The sequence below is a fragment of the Lithobates pipiens genome, unplaced genomic scaffold, assembly GCF_037356315.1.
Source record: "Lithobates pipiens isolate NorthernLeopardFrog02 unplaced genomic scaffold, aLitPip1_a1.2 Scaffold_19, whole genome shotgun sequence".
Lineage (NCBI taxonomy): Eukaryota > Metazoa > Chordata > Amphibia > Anura > Ranidae > Lithobates > Lithobates pipiens.
The window spans coordinates 300,664,137-300,681,077 of NW_027507764.1; the positions used below are offsets into that span (position 1 = coordinate 300,664,137).

The window sequence follows — 16,941 nt, forward strand, 5'->3', positions numbered from 1 at the left end:
TCTGCCATGCAGGCCATTTTTGCCCAGTCTTTTCCTGATGGTGGAGGCATGAACGCTGACCTTAACTGAGGCAAGTGAGGCCTGCAGTTCCTTGGACGTTGTTGTGGGGTCTTTTGTGACCTCTTGGATGAGTCGTCGCTGCGCTCTTGGGGTAATTTTGGGCAGCCGGCCACTCCTGGGAAGGTTCACCACTGTTCCATGTCTTCGCCATTTGTGGATAATGGCTCTCACTGTGGTTTGCTGGATTCCCAAAGCTTTGGAAATGGCTTTATAACCCTTTCCAGACTGATAGATCTCAATTACTTTCTTTCTCAATTGTTCCTGAATTTCTTTGGGTCTCGGCATGATGTGTAGCTTTTAAGGATCTTCTGGTGGACCTTACTGTGTCAAGCAGCTCCTATTTAAGTGATGCCTTGATTGTGAACAGGTGTGGCAATAATCAGGCCTGGGTGTGGCTAGAGAAATTGAACTCAGGTGTGGACAACCACAGTTATAGTATGTTTTAACAAGGGGGGTAATCACTTTTTCACACAGGGCCATGATGGTTTGGATTTTTTTTCACCTTTAATAATAAACACCTTCATTTACAAATTGCATTTTGTGTTTACTTTTGTTGTCCTTGACTATTGTTTAAATTGGTTTGATGTTCCGAAACACTTAAGTGTGACAAACATGCAAAGGAACAGGAAATGAGGAAGGGGGCAAACACTTTTTCACACCACTGTATGACCAGACTACGGATGTCTTTGTCACAGTTTGCCATGGCCAGCAGCCACCCCATACTGCTCGGGTGTGGGTCTGTGATGGGATGCCTCCAGCTCGTCTGGACAGTAAGTACAGCTCTCCCTGTCTCGGCAAGACAGAGCAGCTGGGCATTCCCTGGGAGGTCGATTAGGGGGTCCTTCTCCCTTTCCTCTCTCCTTGTCCCTGTTTCCCTCCCCCCCTGTGGGGGACGCTGCATGGCTGGGCTGTGGTGCAGTGTATGTATCTGAGCCGGGTTCTCTGGCGGGCTCTGACCCTTAGTTGGGGGCTGTCATCGTCCATTTTCTCTCCGGTGGCCATTTTCCTAGTGTTTTTTTACTATACAAGAACGGCCGGCGCCCATTTTCTTGTAGCCTCAGCATGTTTTTTCTTCCCAGCGCTGGTTCCTGTGCCTCAGAACAGCGCGGTTTTTGCTCCTGGACACTTTTGGCTGACACAGGACACAGCGATCAGCGATAGCAGCACTCGGTCAGGGTGGTGAGTCTTGCGGTGGGCCCCCTCAGTCTGTTAGCAGCTAGGAGGGTGGGATTGAGCACCTTGTCTTAAGTCCCCAAGGGTGGCAGACAGGGTGGGTCAGCATGGCGTAAGAAGCTGGCGTTTATTCCCCAGATCTCCCTGCAATTGCAACCGGCTCGCCTGCAAATAGTGCAGTGCCCTTGGACGCTTTTTCGGCGGTCCTGGAAATGTTCGTTTGCCAGGGTTTAGGCAGCGTGCGGGTGCAAGGGGGGTAAAAAACACCCCCTGCCCCCGTCCTCCTGGGAGAGCTCTGATTCAGACTCTTCATTGGACGATCACAACGGACGCCAGCCTGACTGACTGGGGTGGAGTGCTGGGCTTACAGTCGACCCAGGGCCTCTGGTCGTGGGAGGAACCCCAGTTACCAATCAGTGTGCTCGAAATTCAAGCGATTAGGCTACGTCTCTCCACATGGTCAATGACGCTACGAGGGTATCCGATCAGGATCCGGTCAGACAACGCCACGGCGATGGAATATGTCAACCATCAAGGAGGACCAAGAGGACCAAGCACGAGAGGTCGCTCACATCCTCCGGTGGGCAGAGCGACATGTACTGGCCCAGTCAGCCATATACATCCCGGGAGAAGAAAACTGTCAAAATAGTTGTTGCATCCGGAGGTGTTGAGGCTTCTTTGCCTGCGTTGGGCACACCAGATGTGGATCTCCTGGCCTCTCGGCTCAATCCAAAGGTGCGGAGGTTCATGTCCAGGACAAGAGATCCTTGGGCGGACAAATCAGACGCGTTGGTTGCTCCATGGCAGCAGTACTGGCTGATTTACGCTTTTCCTCCGCTCAAACTGTTGCCTCGTCTGCTTTGCAGAGTCGAGGCCGAGGGGATTCCAGTGATTCTGATTGCCCCAGATTGACCCCGGTGTCCTTGGTACGCCGACCTAGTACTCCTCGTGGCGGATGCCCCTTGCTGGTTTCCGATGCGAGAAGACCTCCTATCGCAAGGTCCGATACTCCATCCTACTTTACCATAGCTGGTTTTAACGGCATGGCTGTTGAAAGCCATGTGCTAATGAACCGAGGCCTGTCGGACTCGGTAATCTCCACTATGCTAAGGGCACAAAAATCTTCTTCTTGGAAGATATGCCATTGTACGTGGAAGGCTTATATCTCCATGTGTGAGGAGATGAGGTGGCCCCCGCGCACCTATTCCGTTTCCAGGATCCTGCTGTTCTTACAGCGAGGAGTGGACCAGCCTTGGCTGTCTTTTTTCAACGTCTCCTGGCATCTCACTTATTGGTGAGCATCTTTGTGCAAGGGGTTCGGCATATAGTCCCTCTGGTTCAACTGCCCCTAGCTCCGTGGGATCTGAACCTGGTGCTATCGGCACTTCAGAATCCGCCGTTTGAGAACATCAGGGAAATTCCCTTGTTGACTCTTTCTCCGAAAATTGTCTTTCTAGTGGCTGTTACATCTGCCAGGAGGGTTTCTGAGTCGGCAGCCTTGTGTTGCAAGTCACCCTATCTAGTTTTCCACAAGGATAAAGTGGTGTTGCGCTTTCCATCTCAATGAGAACATTGTGTTACCATCCCTGTGTCCTAAGCCCACACATCCTAAGGAGGTAGCCCTCCATTCCCTGGACGTGGTCCGGGCCCTAAGGGTATATCTGTCTGCCGTGGCTCCCATCCGGAAAATTCAGCAGGTGCATATTATTGCAAATTTTGTCAGCAAGGCCAATTCTTGATTTTTATCAAGAGTACCTCTATAGCAAGGATATGCAATTAGTGGACCTCCAGCTGTTGCAAAACTACAAGTCCCATTATGCTTCTGCCTCTGGATGTCATGCTTGTGGCTGTCAGAGTCTTGCTATGCCTCATGGGAGTTGTAGTTCTGCAACAGCTGGAGGTCCGCTAATTACATATCCCTGCTCTATAGGGTTACGGTGTGAAGGTACCACTGACACCGACAGAACAATTTTTCTGCATATGATTGCAATTTTTGTCAGCAAGGCCAATTGTTACTTTAATCAAGAGTACCTCTGTAGGGTTACGGGGTGAAGGCACCAACGACACCCAAAGACCAATTTTTACGGAAACTGTTTGAGCAGGGCATCAAATTATAATTTTTGACAGCAAGGCCAATTCTTGCTTTCATCAAGAGTACCTCTATAGGGTTACGGTGTGAAGGCGCTACGACACCTAAGGCCCCTTTCACACGGGGCGGATCCGTAATGATCCGCCCGTGATGATCCGCTCGCTCGGCGGACAGGGTGGTCTCCGCACACTGTGCAGGGACCGCCCTGTCAGCTCTCCGCTCTCCTCTATGGGGATCGGATGAACACGGACCGTCTGTCCGTGTTCATTCGATCCGCTCTGCAGACGGATAGAAAAATAGGATTTTCCTCCGTCTGCAGAATCGCACAATTGCGGAGGCGGACAATAGTGGGTGTCTGCGGATGTTCATTCGCAGACACCCGCTATCCCATAGGGATGCATGTACGTCCGTATTTTATCCGCAAACGGATGGATGAAATACGGACATAATGTCTGCATGTGTGAAAGGGGCCTAAAGACCAATTTTTTCGCACCTGTTGCTCCTATCCAAAATCTGCAAAAGAGACACCAGAATTTATCCAAATCTCTAATCTTGTTCCCAGTGCACTACATTGTGGCCTCATCATACAGACTGGCTCCCCAGGCCGTTATTTATAAAATAAAGAAAGCTTAAATGGAAAATGTCATTTTTTTTGGCTTTATAAATGGCATTATTGCTGCAGCATGTTCTATACATGGTACAGATGTGCCACTTTGCAGGCAGACTAAGGCCCCCCCTCCCCCCGAAACTATGTTTAACCACTTAAGCCCCGGACCAATTTGCAGCCAAAGGACCAAGCCCCTTTTTGCGATTAGGCACTGCGTCGCTTTAACTGACAATTGCGTGGTCGTGCGATGTGGCTCCCAAACAAAATTGGCGTCCTTTTTATCCCCACAAATAGAGCTTTCTTTTGGTGGTATTTGATCACCTCTGCGGTTTTTATTTTTTGCTATAATAAATATCCCCAAAAATATATGAAAAAAAATTTTTTTTCCTCAGTTTAGGCCGACACGTATTCTTCTACCTATTTTTGGTAAAAAAAATCGCAGCTAGCGATTATTAATTGGTTTGCGCAAAAGTTATAGCGTTTACAAAATAGGGGATAGTTTTATAGCATTTTTATAAAAAAAATTTTTTTTACTAGTAATGGCGGCGATCAGCGATTTTTATTGTGACTGCGACATTATGGCGGACACATCGAACATTTATGACACATTTTTGGGACCATTGTCATTTATACAGCAATCAATGCTATTTAAATGCATTGATTCCTGTGTAAATGACACTGGCAGTGAAGGAGTTAACCACTAGGGGGCAGTGTAGTGTTATGTATGACGTTATGTGTTTTTTTTTTGTAGGGGGCGTGGCCTGGCATGTGACATCACTGATCATCATTCCCTATAAAAGGGAAGAGACGATCGGTGACAGCCACACAGGGAAGCACGGAGAGAGGTTTGTTTACACAGACCTCTCCTCGTTCTTCAGCTCTGTGACCCGATCGCGGGACACCAGCGGCGATCGGGTCCGCTGGTCCCGTGGTCAGCGGCGCACTCCCGACCCACGGCTGGGCACTTAAAGAATCACGTACCGGTACGTGATTGTGCCCAGCCGTGCCATTCTGCCGACGTATATCGGCGTGAGGCGGTCCTTAAGTGGTTAAAGAATGTTTTCATTTTTATTGTTATTTCTCATTTTGATGGTTTCACTTTAAGCATCGGTAAATCACTGCTCATTTAAAATTGATGTTTTTTTTACAAACTTTTTTCCCAGGGCTGTACCCGGACCCTTAAAAAAATAATTGTGTGCCCAATTACTTGCATATAAGCCTTCAAAATGGGCACTTTTGTTTTTTTTCAGTTCAGGTCCCATAGACTTCAATTGGGTTTGTTATTCGGTTCCGAACGTATACAATGTTCAAAAGTTTGGCTGCAAACCGAACATGGAAAGCAAAAGGGTAATGGAACTTACACCTTTATCCTTAAATCAGAAATGAATGGTTTTTTTTTTGGGACTTTGAGTGAGGCACAAGACACGTGGTAGGAGAAATTATGTAGATTGTTTAATTGCCATAAAAACAAAGCATACCTCATCAACGTGAGTATTTAAATCTATTTGTCACGTACCTGATGGTTTTGAGCCTGAATTGCAGAGATAGACCTCCCCTACGGCTCCCACTCGCAGCCCCCTGGAATGGGGGCAGAGGGCACAGGAGTAAGGAGTAGTATGGGTGCCTGGCAGGATCAGCAGTCAGTGTCAGAAGTCAGAGAAGCACTTGTAGAGTATCAGAGCCTACGTACCTGACCGGTGAGTACACTTGGGCAGAGGGTGGTCTCCCTTACGTGTCCGACTCACGGCCCCTGGTAGAGAAGACAGGTGGCTCAGGAGTGCGGAGGAGTATAAGAGCCTGGTAGGTGAGTCCTAATGCTAGAAGACAAGGGTCTTCAGACAGCTAGGTGAAGAGCAGGAATGCAGGCAGCGGATACTGAGCAGGAGCCGGTAAGGTAAGTCCAGGTACAGGCCGGGTTCAACAACGTGCAGCAAGGTACAATGGAACAGACAGGAGCAAGGTCAAAAACGAGCCAGAGGTCAGGTGCGGGCGGATATCCAGGAAGGTCAGAAGAGCAAGCCGAGTCAATAGGTAATCAAGCCGGAATTCAGGTTCGCGCACAGGTGCGCACAAACCCGCACGCGCGCGCGCCCGAACACCCGTGCGCACACCAGCGCCCCCAGAAGCACACGAGTCGATGCTCACAGGAATGCGCATGCCAACGCGCATCCGCGCGTCCGCGCACCAACATGCGCACCAGGGTCAGCCAGCACACACGCACGAGTTCCCACAAGAGCGTGCACAGCCACGCACACAGGAACACGAGCGACAATGTGCGCCGCCGCACACCGGCGCGAGCCAGGGTAGCCAGCCATCCGTCCAGTCAGGTAACCTCTGACAGTGCCGCCTCCTCAAGGGCAGACTCCGGATGCCCATACAAGCCAGTTTGGAAGCATGTGAATTCTTGAACACCCGTAAGAGTTCTTCGGCGTGTAAATAGTTTTTGGGTTCCCACGAGTTATCTTCGGGCGCATACCCTTTCCACTTAATGAGGAACTCAGTTCGGTTGCAATGTCTTCTACAGTCCAGAATGGCTTCAACCTCAAATTCCTCCTCCTTGTCAACAATAACCGGACTCGGGGGGCCCGTGCTACGGCCAGCAAATGGATTCGGGACCACAGGTTTCAAGAGAGACACATGGAAAACCAGGTGGACTTTTAAGGAAGCAGGTAGGTTAAGTTCGTAGGTTACGTTGTTAATCCTTCTTTTCACAGAGAAGGGACCCAAAAACTTGGGACCCAGTTTCTTAGAGGGGCACCCCAGCTTCAGATTAGTCGTAGATAGCCAGACCTGGTTGCCGTTCTCCGAAACAAGTTCCCCATGCCTCTTCCCATCATAAAACTTCTTAGCCCTTGTACACACGGTCGGAGATTCCGACGGAATGTGTCCGATCGGACCGTTTTGTCGGATAATCCGACTGTGTGTGGTCTTCATCGGATACTCCGACGGACCAAGTTTTCCAACTTGTCGGTAAAATTTTCCGACAACATGATCCGATCGGACCTTGTCCGATCATGTGTAGAGAATTCCGATCGGACAAAGTACCACGAATGCTCAGATCAAATTCCTACACCAAAGCTATTGGCTACTAGCCTGAAAGTAGTTCCGTCGTAATGAAATAACGTCATCACGTTCTGAACGATCGGATTTTCCGACAACTTTGTCCGATCGTGTGTATGCAACAGTTTCGGACAAAATCCGACCAAAAAGATTTGGTTGTCGGAATGCCCGACCGTGTGTACAACAAATAGTATTCCTGGGATTTGGCTATGGTTTCCTGAAGCAGCTTGTTGTTGGCAGAGAAAAAGACCAGGGTTTCAGAGACTGCTGGCACAGTACATTCGGGTACCGAACTTGGTAAGAAAGACGGGTGAAAGCCGTAATTGGTGAAGAATGGTGTCTGGTTGACGGCTGAGTTCAAGGAGTTGTTGTATGAGAACTCGGCCAAAGGGAGCAAGGAGGCCCAATCATTCTACAAGAAAGTAGAGAAACACTGGAGATACTGTTCTAAAGTTTGATTGATTCTCTCAGTTTGGCCGTTCGTCTGCGGGTGGTATGCAGAGGAGAATGCCAGTTCGATTTCCAGAAACCTAGGGGTGAACTGGACACCACGATCCGGTACAATGTTTGTTGGGATTCCGTGCAGTCTTATCACTTCCTTGATAAAAATTTTTGCCGTTTCCGAAGCTGAAGGGGTGCCTTTCATAGGCAGAACGTGTGCCATCTTTAACAACCTGTCCACTACCACGAAGATGGACGAGAAACCTTCTGATGGGGGAAGCTCAACAATGAAATCCATTGCAATCATACTCCATGGCCTTTCCGGGACCGGTAAAGGCTTTAACAGACCCCATGCCCGTGCTTGGTTGACCTTGTTTCGGGCACAAACACTGCATGACTCAACGTAGTCCCTGCAATCCCTGGTCAGATGAGGCCACCAGAAGGTACGCTGCACCAGGTCGATCGTTATTGACGGCCCAAAGTGACCAGCAAGCTTATGGTCATGACACAGTTCGAGCACGTGTACCCTAAGGCCGCGTACACACGGGCGGACTGTTCGCCCAACTTTGTCCGCTGAACAGTGTTTCAGCGGACAGTCCGCTCGTGTGTGGGCTTCAGCGGACAGTTTCAGCGGACAGTCTGACGAACAAAGTTTTTCGGAATTTCCGTAAGACTGTCCGCTGAAACTTGGTTTGAGCGGACAGTCCGCTCGTGTGTAGGCTTGTTCGATAAACTAAGTCTTGCGCATGCTCAGAAAGAATTTACACGGCGAAGGTTGCATTGCAGTGTATTGGACTTCGAATTTCTCGTCCCGTCGTACGTGCCGTTCACGTCATCGCGCAAGTTTTCAGCGGACTGTTCGTTCGTCGTGTGTGGTCAAGTCCGTTCATGCTAATTTTGAACGGACTGTTTGTCAAACTGTTTGACGAACCTAGTTGGGCGGACAGTCCGCCCGTGTGTACGCGGCCTTAGATCTTCCGGGACCACAAACTTGCCGTTATGCCAAAAAAGGCACAAATTTCATTGGATAGGGTAATTCCGATAGAAGCCTGTTTTATCCAAGACACGAGATCCCCTTGCAGGAGTAGAACATTTCCAGGAGGTAGGATGGTATCCGGGGGTTGAATTTCCTCAGTGTCATGGAACATTCGGGAGAGGGCGTCAGATTTGACATTCTTGGAGCCGGGTCTGTAGGTTATGTGGAACTGGAAGCGTGAAAAGAAAAGTGCCCATCTGGCCTGCTGGGTTTTAGTCTCTTGGCTGTCCTCAGATACTCCAAGTTCTTATGGTCTGTGTACACCAGAACAGGATGTGCGGCACCCTCTAGTAGATAGCGCCATTCCTCCAGTGCCACTTTGATGGCCAGAAGCTCTCGGTCTCCAACATCGTAATTCCTCTCTGAAGAAGACAATTTACGGGAGAAAAATCCCACTGGATAAAGGAGAGCTTTAGCACCCTGACGCTGGGAGAGTACCGCGCCCACTGCGATTTCAGATGTGTCAACCTCCAGGATGATGGGCAATGCTGGATCTGGATGCTTGAGAATGGTCACTGATGTAAAAAGTCCCTTGAGCTTTTCAAAGGCCACCTGTGCTTCGGGAATCCAGCAGAATCGGATTCCTTGTTTAGTTAGCTCCGTTATGGGAGCGATTATGGAAGAAAATCCTTTAATAAACTCCCTATAGAAGTTGGCGAAGCCAATAAAGCGCTGTACCCCCTTTTTGTCAGCGGGTGCGGGCCAGTCCAGGATAGCTGCAACTTTCTCAGAATCCATCTTAATGCCCTCTGCTGAAATGACCAGGCCCAGGAATTGCACACATTGGATCTCAAATTCACATTTCTCCAGTTTGGCGTAAAGCCCATGTTGCCTTAGACGAGACAGTACTTTCTGGACATGCCTGCGGTGATCGGATAAGGATGAGGAGATTGTACGCCCTGCGAAGATCCAGCTTAGTAAAGATAGTGGCTGTTCCCAATCTCTGGAAAAGTTCTGGCACCAGTGGTAGCGGATATCTATTCTTAATGGTTATTTTGTTTAATTCGCCGATGCAAGGACGTTCTTTTTTTGATGAAGAAGATGCCTGCACCGGCTGGGGAGGTGGAGGGGCGGATGCACCCCTTCTTCAGATTCTCGTCTATATAGTCCTTCAGGGTACCTGAATCCTGCTCGGTTAATGGAAAGATCCTTCCAAAGGGAACTTCCGTTCCTGGTTAAAGTTCTATTGGGCAGTCATATGGTCTATGTGGAGGGAGAGTCTCTGCTCCTTTTTTGCTAAAGACATCCAAGAAGTCATGATAAGGTTTAGGAATAGAGTGGCATAGCTCAGTATCCAACTTCACACAGAGTAGCTGGGATGGCTTGCAAGATGTCCCACCAAGGCAATGCTGATGACAGTACTCGGAAGGAAACTGAACTTCACCCATGGCCCAGTTGATGCTGGGGTTGTGAGCCTGCAACCAGGGCATTCCCAATATAATCGGGAAAAGGGGAGAGGGAATGACGTCCAGGCATAAAAGTTCTTGATGTTGACAACCAATGGTGGCCAACAGAGGAACGGTTTCCTGGGTGACTGGACCAGAGCTGAGAGCAGAGCCATCCGCCAGATGTACTGCAAGGCCCAGATTAATAAGTGCATCCAGGGTCTGAGGCACACCGACACGTGCCAGCTCATCCTTCAGGGGGTCAGACAGGCCCATGCGGAATTGATGACACAGGGCCCCTTCATTCCACTCTGTGTCAGATCTCCAGCGTCTGAATTCCACTGCATAATCCTTGGCCGCTCTGCGACCCTGCTGCAAGGAATGCAGCGCAGCCTTGGCTGTTGCGGCTAACTGGGGATCCTTATAGAGCTGTGACATAGCTGTGAAGAAACTGCCAAGAGAATCCAGAGACTCTGATTTTTGCTCCAGCAGGCGGTGGACCCAGGTTTGAGGCTCGCTGGACAGGAGGGAGATGACAAATCCCACTTTTGTAGCCTCCAGGGAAAAGGTATGGGGTTGAAGAGCTAAATAGAGCTCACAGGCGTTGCGGAAAGTGCGGTACTTGCTGAGCAGGAGTCGGTAAGGTAAGTCCAGGTACAGGCCAGGTTCAGCAACGTGCAGGCAGCGAGGTACAAGGGAACAGACAGGAGCAAGGTCAAAAACGAGCCAGAGGTCGGGTGCGAGCGGATATCCAGGAAGGTCAGAAGAGCAAGCCGAGTCAATAGGTAATCAAGCCGGAATTCAGGTTCAGGGAACAAGGTCACGGGGAGCTGTTGATCAGGCTGCACTGATCAATGGGTTCAGTCAGACTAAATAGGCCAGCCGGCGCCAAACAACGCACACGTGTGTACGCCAACGCGCACAGGCGCGCGCAAACCTGCGCCTGAACACCCCCGCTTGCACCAGTGCCCCCAGAAGCACGCGAGTCGATGCCCACAGGAATGCGCACGCCAACGCGCATCCGCGCACCAACATGTGCACCAGGGTGAGCCAGCACACATGTACGAGTGCCCACAGGAGCGCGCACAGCCACGCGCACAGGAACACGAGCGCCAACGTGCCGCCACACACCGGCGTGAGTCAGGTGTGTGAGTCCAGTTAGGTAACCTCTCTGACACAGAGACTGGAACTGGAGAGCAGACTGGAATTAAGGTGCTGGGCTGGAAGCAGGAACAGCAGCGGGCGGCAAGCTGGAACTGGAGTGCTGGACTGGAACCAGCAATCAGGAGCTGGCAGGATCACCCAAGCGAAGTCAGGCAGGCCGGTGGTCAAGTATCAGGTGGACGGCTGCGGTACCAGGGATCAGGTAGAAGAGTAGTCAGGCAGGCCGGTGGTCAGGTATCAGACGGACAGTGGAGGTACCAGGAATCAAGCAGGAGAGTAGACAGGCAGGTCGATGGTCAGATGCAGGCGGATGGCAGGAAGGGCTGTAATAGGTAGCCGGGTCTTTAAACAGGTAGCACAGGTCAGATCAGGTTCAGGCACACAGAACGCTGTAGAGCAGACAGCGGGGACCGTCTGTGACAGACAGGCCTAAATAGCCCGTCTGGCGCCAACAGAGGAACGCGAATGCGCGCGAGAGAGCCTAGGGCGCAGACTTCTGGCAGGATCTTCATGACACTATTTACAAAACGATGACATGCAAAAAAGAATCCATATATGTATACATGCACGCATCTGAAATCTCATAGTGCCCCATGAAAGTAATTGGTATAAAAAGCCAAATGCTGGTTTGGGTATAAATAAAAATGGGTTATAGGATACAGATGAATCACAGTTGAGGTCAAGCTATGTGTTGGGAAAATTATGACATTGTCTAGACTTGATGCGTTTCGTGGCCAGTTGCCACTCATCAGGAGAGAATGCAAAGCATATCTGAAAAAAATGAAAAAAAGTACAGACAAGTCTGATATAGGACCAATATATGTGAATAGTACTTGTTTTTTCCCAAATGGTAAGAAAAAAGGTAGACTCAAGGGGAAACAAGATGTGTATCTCAGTGGAATTCTTGCATATAAATTGTTCTCATAAGCAGTATTGCAAGGCAGATCTGCTAAGCGAGTCTATCCTGGGAGCTGAGGGAATGAGCCCAAGAAAGAAGCGAGCGCACGACACACCCCAGGAGCACCCGCCAAATGTAATGGGCAAGGGTGGAAAAAAATCCAAATATGTCTGTAGAGTAAATGATATAGGACCAATATATGTGAATAGTACCGGTATATACATATTCATGGACTATAAACCAACTCCCATTATTGCCTAAAAAAGTGGTAGATACAAAGTGAAGGGAATCTTATACCACATAAAGAGAAAAGAAAATAAAAAAGTGAGAAATCGCATGAAAATCATGAAAAACGATGGCCACCTTAAATATACTTAGTTTAAAAGTGTTGTGTTAGATTTGTAAAACTATAGAGATCTTCAGAAGTCTTTCTGGAAGCTGGCTGTTGAACCAGCAAGGATGAAGGTTAAAATGACTGGCTTCAAATAAGTAAAGGTAGCCATAACACTAGTAAAATGTAGCTCTGAGTTTTTAATTTGTTTGATTTTTTAATTGTTAGTGGGGTCAAATCAACGTCTTTTTTCTACCACAGCGACAAGAAAAATTGAAATGGCGGGATGAAAAATGTTTCTTAAACACACTAATTTCTAACAGTGTATATAGTTTTCATTTGGGAAAGTCCTTTTGTTCTAAAAGTGAATGTTAAAAGCAGAAGAAATTTGGACGCACCTTTGTAAGGACATTTGTCAAGGCATCGAATGTCCTGAGAATTTTTGTAAACATTTTCATACTTATTTTCTCGTGTGTGTGGCCAGCCTAAAGTGTTTGTTACCCCATTTCATATTCCTAATATGTGCCCGCTGTACCATGTACTTGTAGGAGAAAGTATCCTGTTCTCTTTGTATTGTTTCCTTGGTGTTCTTAGGTTACTGTTAAAAAACTGACCACACTAAGCAGGATAACACATTGTGGTCAGTTATTTATCTATGCTGGGAACTCAGGCTGGTCTCCTCCTGCTTTGTTATATCTATACACAAATGTTTTGCCTTTCATTTCTTTTTTAAACTGAATGGGTTGTTTTACAAGGTGATTATTTAGGCTGGAGCTTACACCACAGACTGCCAATGACAGCCAAGATCCAGCTCAAAACATAAGGGCTTCTATAAGAGTGTCCTTTAGCACAATATAAATAAATGTGCAATGTCATCCAGTAATTTTACAATAGACGCTTGAAAATTACTGCCTGCACAATTCCAACTTCATCTTTTGTTAAATTTATAAATTATGCTAACAAGTTTTCTTCTCTTGCATAGGCCATCCTGTAAGGCATCATTCTCACAAGGTGGATCTGCTGCCTCGGAGTCCGCTTCTGTCCACCAGCTCAGTGGGAGATCTCTCCGTTGATCTCTGCTGAGCCAGTAGATGACAGGTCCCTCTCTGCTCACTGAGCGGGGAGGGGCTTGTCGAGCGCTGCTAGTTACTATGGAGAGATTGGATGAAAACAGACAGCATGTCCGTTTTCATCAGCTCTCACCCGATCCAATCCACCAGGGACTGATGCGAACGTAGGGGCATCCGTCTGATTATAGTGGATTGGACTGGGTCGGATGTCAGCAGACATGTCGCCGCTGACATCCGTTGCTCCATAGGCTAGCATGGAGTGCCCGTTCAGGTCCACCAACAAAACTGACAGATGGACCTGAACGGTTCCACAGTGTGAAAGGGGCCTAACACTGCAAATGAATGAGTTATAATTAACCGGCAGCGAACTTTCAAACTTTGTTTTATGGCTTGGCCATTATGTTGGTTACATAAAACTTGCACTTTTGTGGTATGCTTGTACTAAGAAATCTTCAATTTATTAAGCTATAACAGATGTGTTACTTGCCATAACTTGTGGCTTCTCACTGCTGAACATAGTGGGAAGGGACGTTCTACTGACTTCCATCATCCAATCACGTGCCAGCAAAAGTGCTGTTTTTATATTTTTCTTGCAATTGGCTATTCTTTGGTGTTAAACTTCACCACATTAAAGCAGTAGTAAATCTGCTGAATTTTTTTTTTTCAGACCTGTATGGGAAAAGGCATAATGAGCTAGTATGCACCGCATACTAGCTCATTATGAAATGCTTACCTTAGAACGAGGCCCTGACATCTCACCCGATCCACAGCGAGGGAGCTGACATGTTCCCTCGGCATGTCTTCCGGATATTGGGGCTCTGGCGCTGTGAGTGGCCGAAGCAGTGATATCGTCACTTCTTTCTGGCAAAGTCCGGCATCTGCCAGGCTTCCAGCCGAGAAGCCCTTGTGTGCATGCGCCGCTGCAGTCAGCTGCTCATTGTGAGGGGAATATCTCCTAAACCATATAGGTTTAGGAGATATTTTTTTTATCTACAGGTAAGCCTTATTATTGGCTTACCTGTAGGTAAAAGTAAAAAAAAAAGACTATACAACCGCTTTAACTAAGCTGTGGGGAAAATTCCCTTGCAAAGTGCAACTACCCCTAGAAAGTGAACAGCCTATTTGCTCTTAGGAGATACATTCAACAGTGATTTAACAAACTAAATGTCATTGACTTAAGGTCTAAAAATTACTTTAGTGAATAAATCCTTTTTGTTATTTTTATACCTTTTTCTATGAATTGTTTTTAGTTTCAAGTTGCTTGCTTTCATTAAATTTATATATAAAAAACTAAAGACTTGTTCTTGAATCATTATAACATATGTTTTATATGATTTTAGGTCTAATTATCCATGAAGGAGCTGCTGTGTATAAGGTTTTTAGGCGGTGGAGGGCGGTGAACTTGCACTGGGATGTACTAAACTATGACAAAGCAACAGACATAGAAGAAAGCAGTCGTGCAGTGCCTTCAAACAGTAGGACATTATGGTTGCCATTGACTGCATTCCGCTCCCGGACATTGGTTCATCCAACACAGTTAAGCTCTCCCCGATTGCAGTGTGGATATGTATTGCTACATTTGTTCAGTCGAATGAGAACTCCTCCAGAAGAATCCATAGAGGACAGTAATTCTGGGGAGGTTGTAATGAGAGTGACTTCGGTATGAAGAGGGAGAAGGGCTCTTCTGAAAAGACAAAAAAACATTCCTCAATGTGTGGACAGTATTTTTGAATGTTGGTGCAATGAACCCAAAGCACTTTTAAAGTATTTAAATATAAATATATATATATATAAAAAACATTTTTTAACTTAAGTCTTTTTTATAGAAGCTGTTATATTAAAAATACAGTTTTCAGAAACAAAATATTGTTTGCCGTCTTTTGACTTTGTGTATATTTGCTTAACCTCCCTGGCGGTATGATTATTTCAGATTTTAGGTGCTGAAAGTGGTACAATTATTTTGCATGGAAATTTGGTGTTTTATATTGTAGTCCTGTAATTCTTAGGAATAACTCACTTAAATCTGTCCAAACCAGAGTCTAGTGGACAACCCGGGTATGATAAAATTAGAAATATGAAATCATAAATTATAATAATATATATATATATATATATATATATATATATATATATATAAAATAAAATAAATAATTATAACAAATAATAATTAATAATTAATCAAATCAAAAACACTGAAATATGCTGAGTTGCAGAATTGTCGCTGCCATTACTTTTAGTGTTTGATGATGAATTTCCCCACAAATCACTATCACTCAATTCTGCGAGTGATTCTAATGTATTATTGCTGTTTTCTAGCTGGTCTATAACCACTTTTGATGTAAACGGACACTTTTTGGTTGCTATGGACAGTCTCCAATTTACAGGCATAAAGAACAGTATTTATAATATAAAACTGTATGCAGGCCACTGGAAAAACCACTAGGGACAAAGGGGATGTGTATTATTTGATACAGTACTGTAATCTGTAAGATTACAGTATACTGTATGTAATGTGTGTATTTTACTTTTTGAATTTGGCACCGAACTCTGTCCCCGTGCGTCGTAGCGCTCGCAGGGAACGGAGCCCAGTGATGTGACAGATCGAGCAGAGGATGGCTCGCTCGTACAGCGGGGAGGGACATCGCTGGATCCAGGGGACAAGGTAAGTAAACCCCTCCATGGATCCAGTGATGCGGTCCCGAGTCTGGCTCAGGAATACCGCTTATGGTATTTAAATCTTACCCCGAGCCAGACTCGGGAATACTGCCAGGGAGGTTAACCTCTTCAATACCAAACATTTTTATCCCCTTCCTGCCCAGGCCAATTTTCAGCTTTCAGGGCTGTCACACTTTGAATGACAATTGCGTGGCCATGCAACACTGTTTCCAATTAAAATTTTTAAAACATTTTTCAAACAAATATTGCTTTCTTTTGGTGGTATTTTATCACCTCTGAATTTTTTATTGTTTGCTAAATAAACTAAAAAGGACTGAAAACATTGAAAAAAATGAAAACACGTGTTTTTCATAGTTTCTGTTTACATGCAAATAAATAATCTATCTCATTAATTTAGGCCAAAATATATACTGCTACATTTCTTTGGTGAAAATAACTCAAGTCAGTGTATATTATTTAGTCTGTGGGAAAGTTATAGTGTCCACAAATTATGATATATATATATATATATATATATATATATATATATATATATATATATATATATCTGAAAGTCGATCAATCCTGATGTACTGATAGCCTGACTCATTTCTTGAGGCTCAAAAATGCCAGGACAGTACAAATATCCCCCAAATTACCCTTTTTTAGAAAGTTGACAGTCCAAGGTATTTACTAAAAGGCATGGCGAGTTTTTTTTTTACATACTGTCACCAGTGCAGTATAGTGTCATCATATAATTGGCATGGTGGTGATCAGGGACACTGACTGATGACAGTAGATAGAAAAAAATGAAAAATTATTAAAATTTATTTAAATTTTTTCACATTTTTATTTTTTATTTTTTATTTTATGTTTTATAACCTTTTTTTTTTCTTTTTTTTTAGATATAGTGACCAGAGCAATACAGTGTTATCATACTAACACTGTACTACTCTGGGGAGGTGATCAGAA

The 16,941-nt window shown here is 46.2% G+C and overlaps 1 protein-coding gene across 1 annotated transcript in view; it reads left to right on the top strand.

Moving 5' to 3' along the window:
• MARCHF11 (membrane associated ring-CH-type finger 11) overlaps positions 1-15,178 on the top strand; it is a 183,151-nt gene extending 167,973 nt beyond the window's left edge. Inside the window, exon 4 of the mRNA XM_077493945.1 lies at positions 14,655-15,178. Coding sequence (XP_077350071.1) covers positions 14,655-14,980 — 326 coding nt within the window. The 3' untranslated portion in view covers positions 14,981-15,178. The remainder of the gene's footprint in view (positions 1-14,654) is intronic.
• The last annotated feature ends 1,763 nt before the right edge of the window (positions 15,179-16,941 follow it).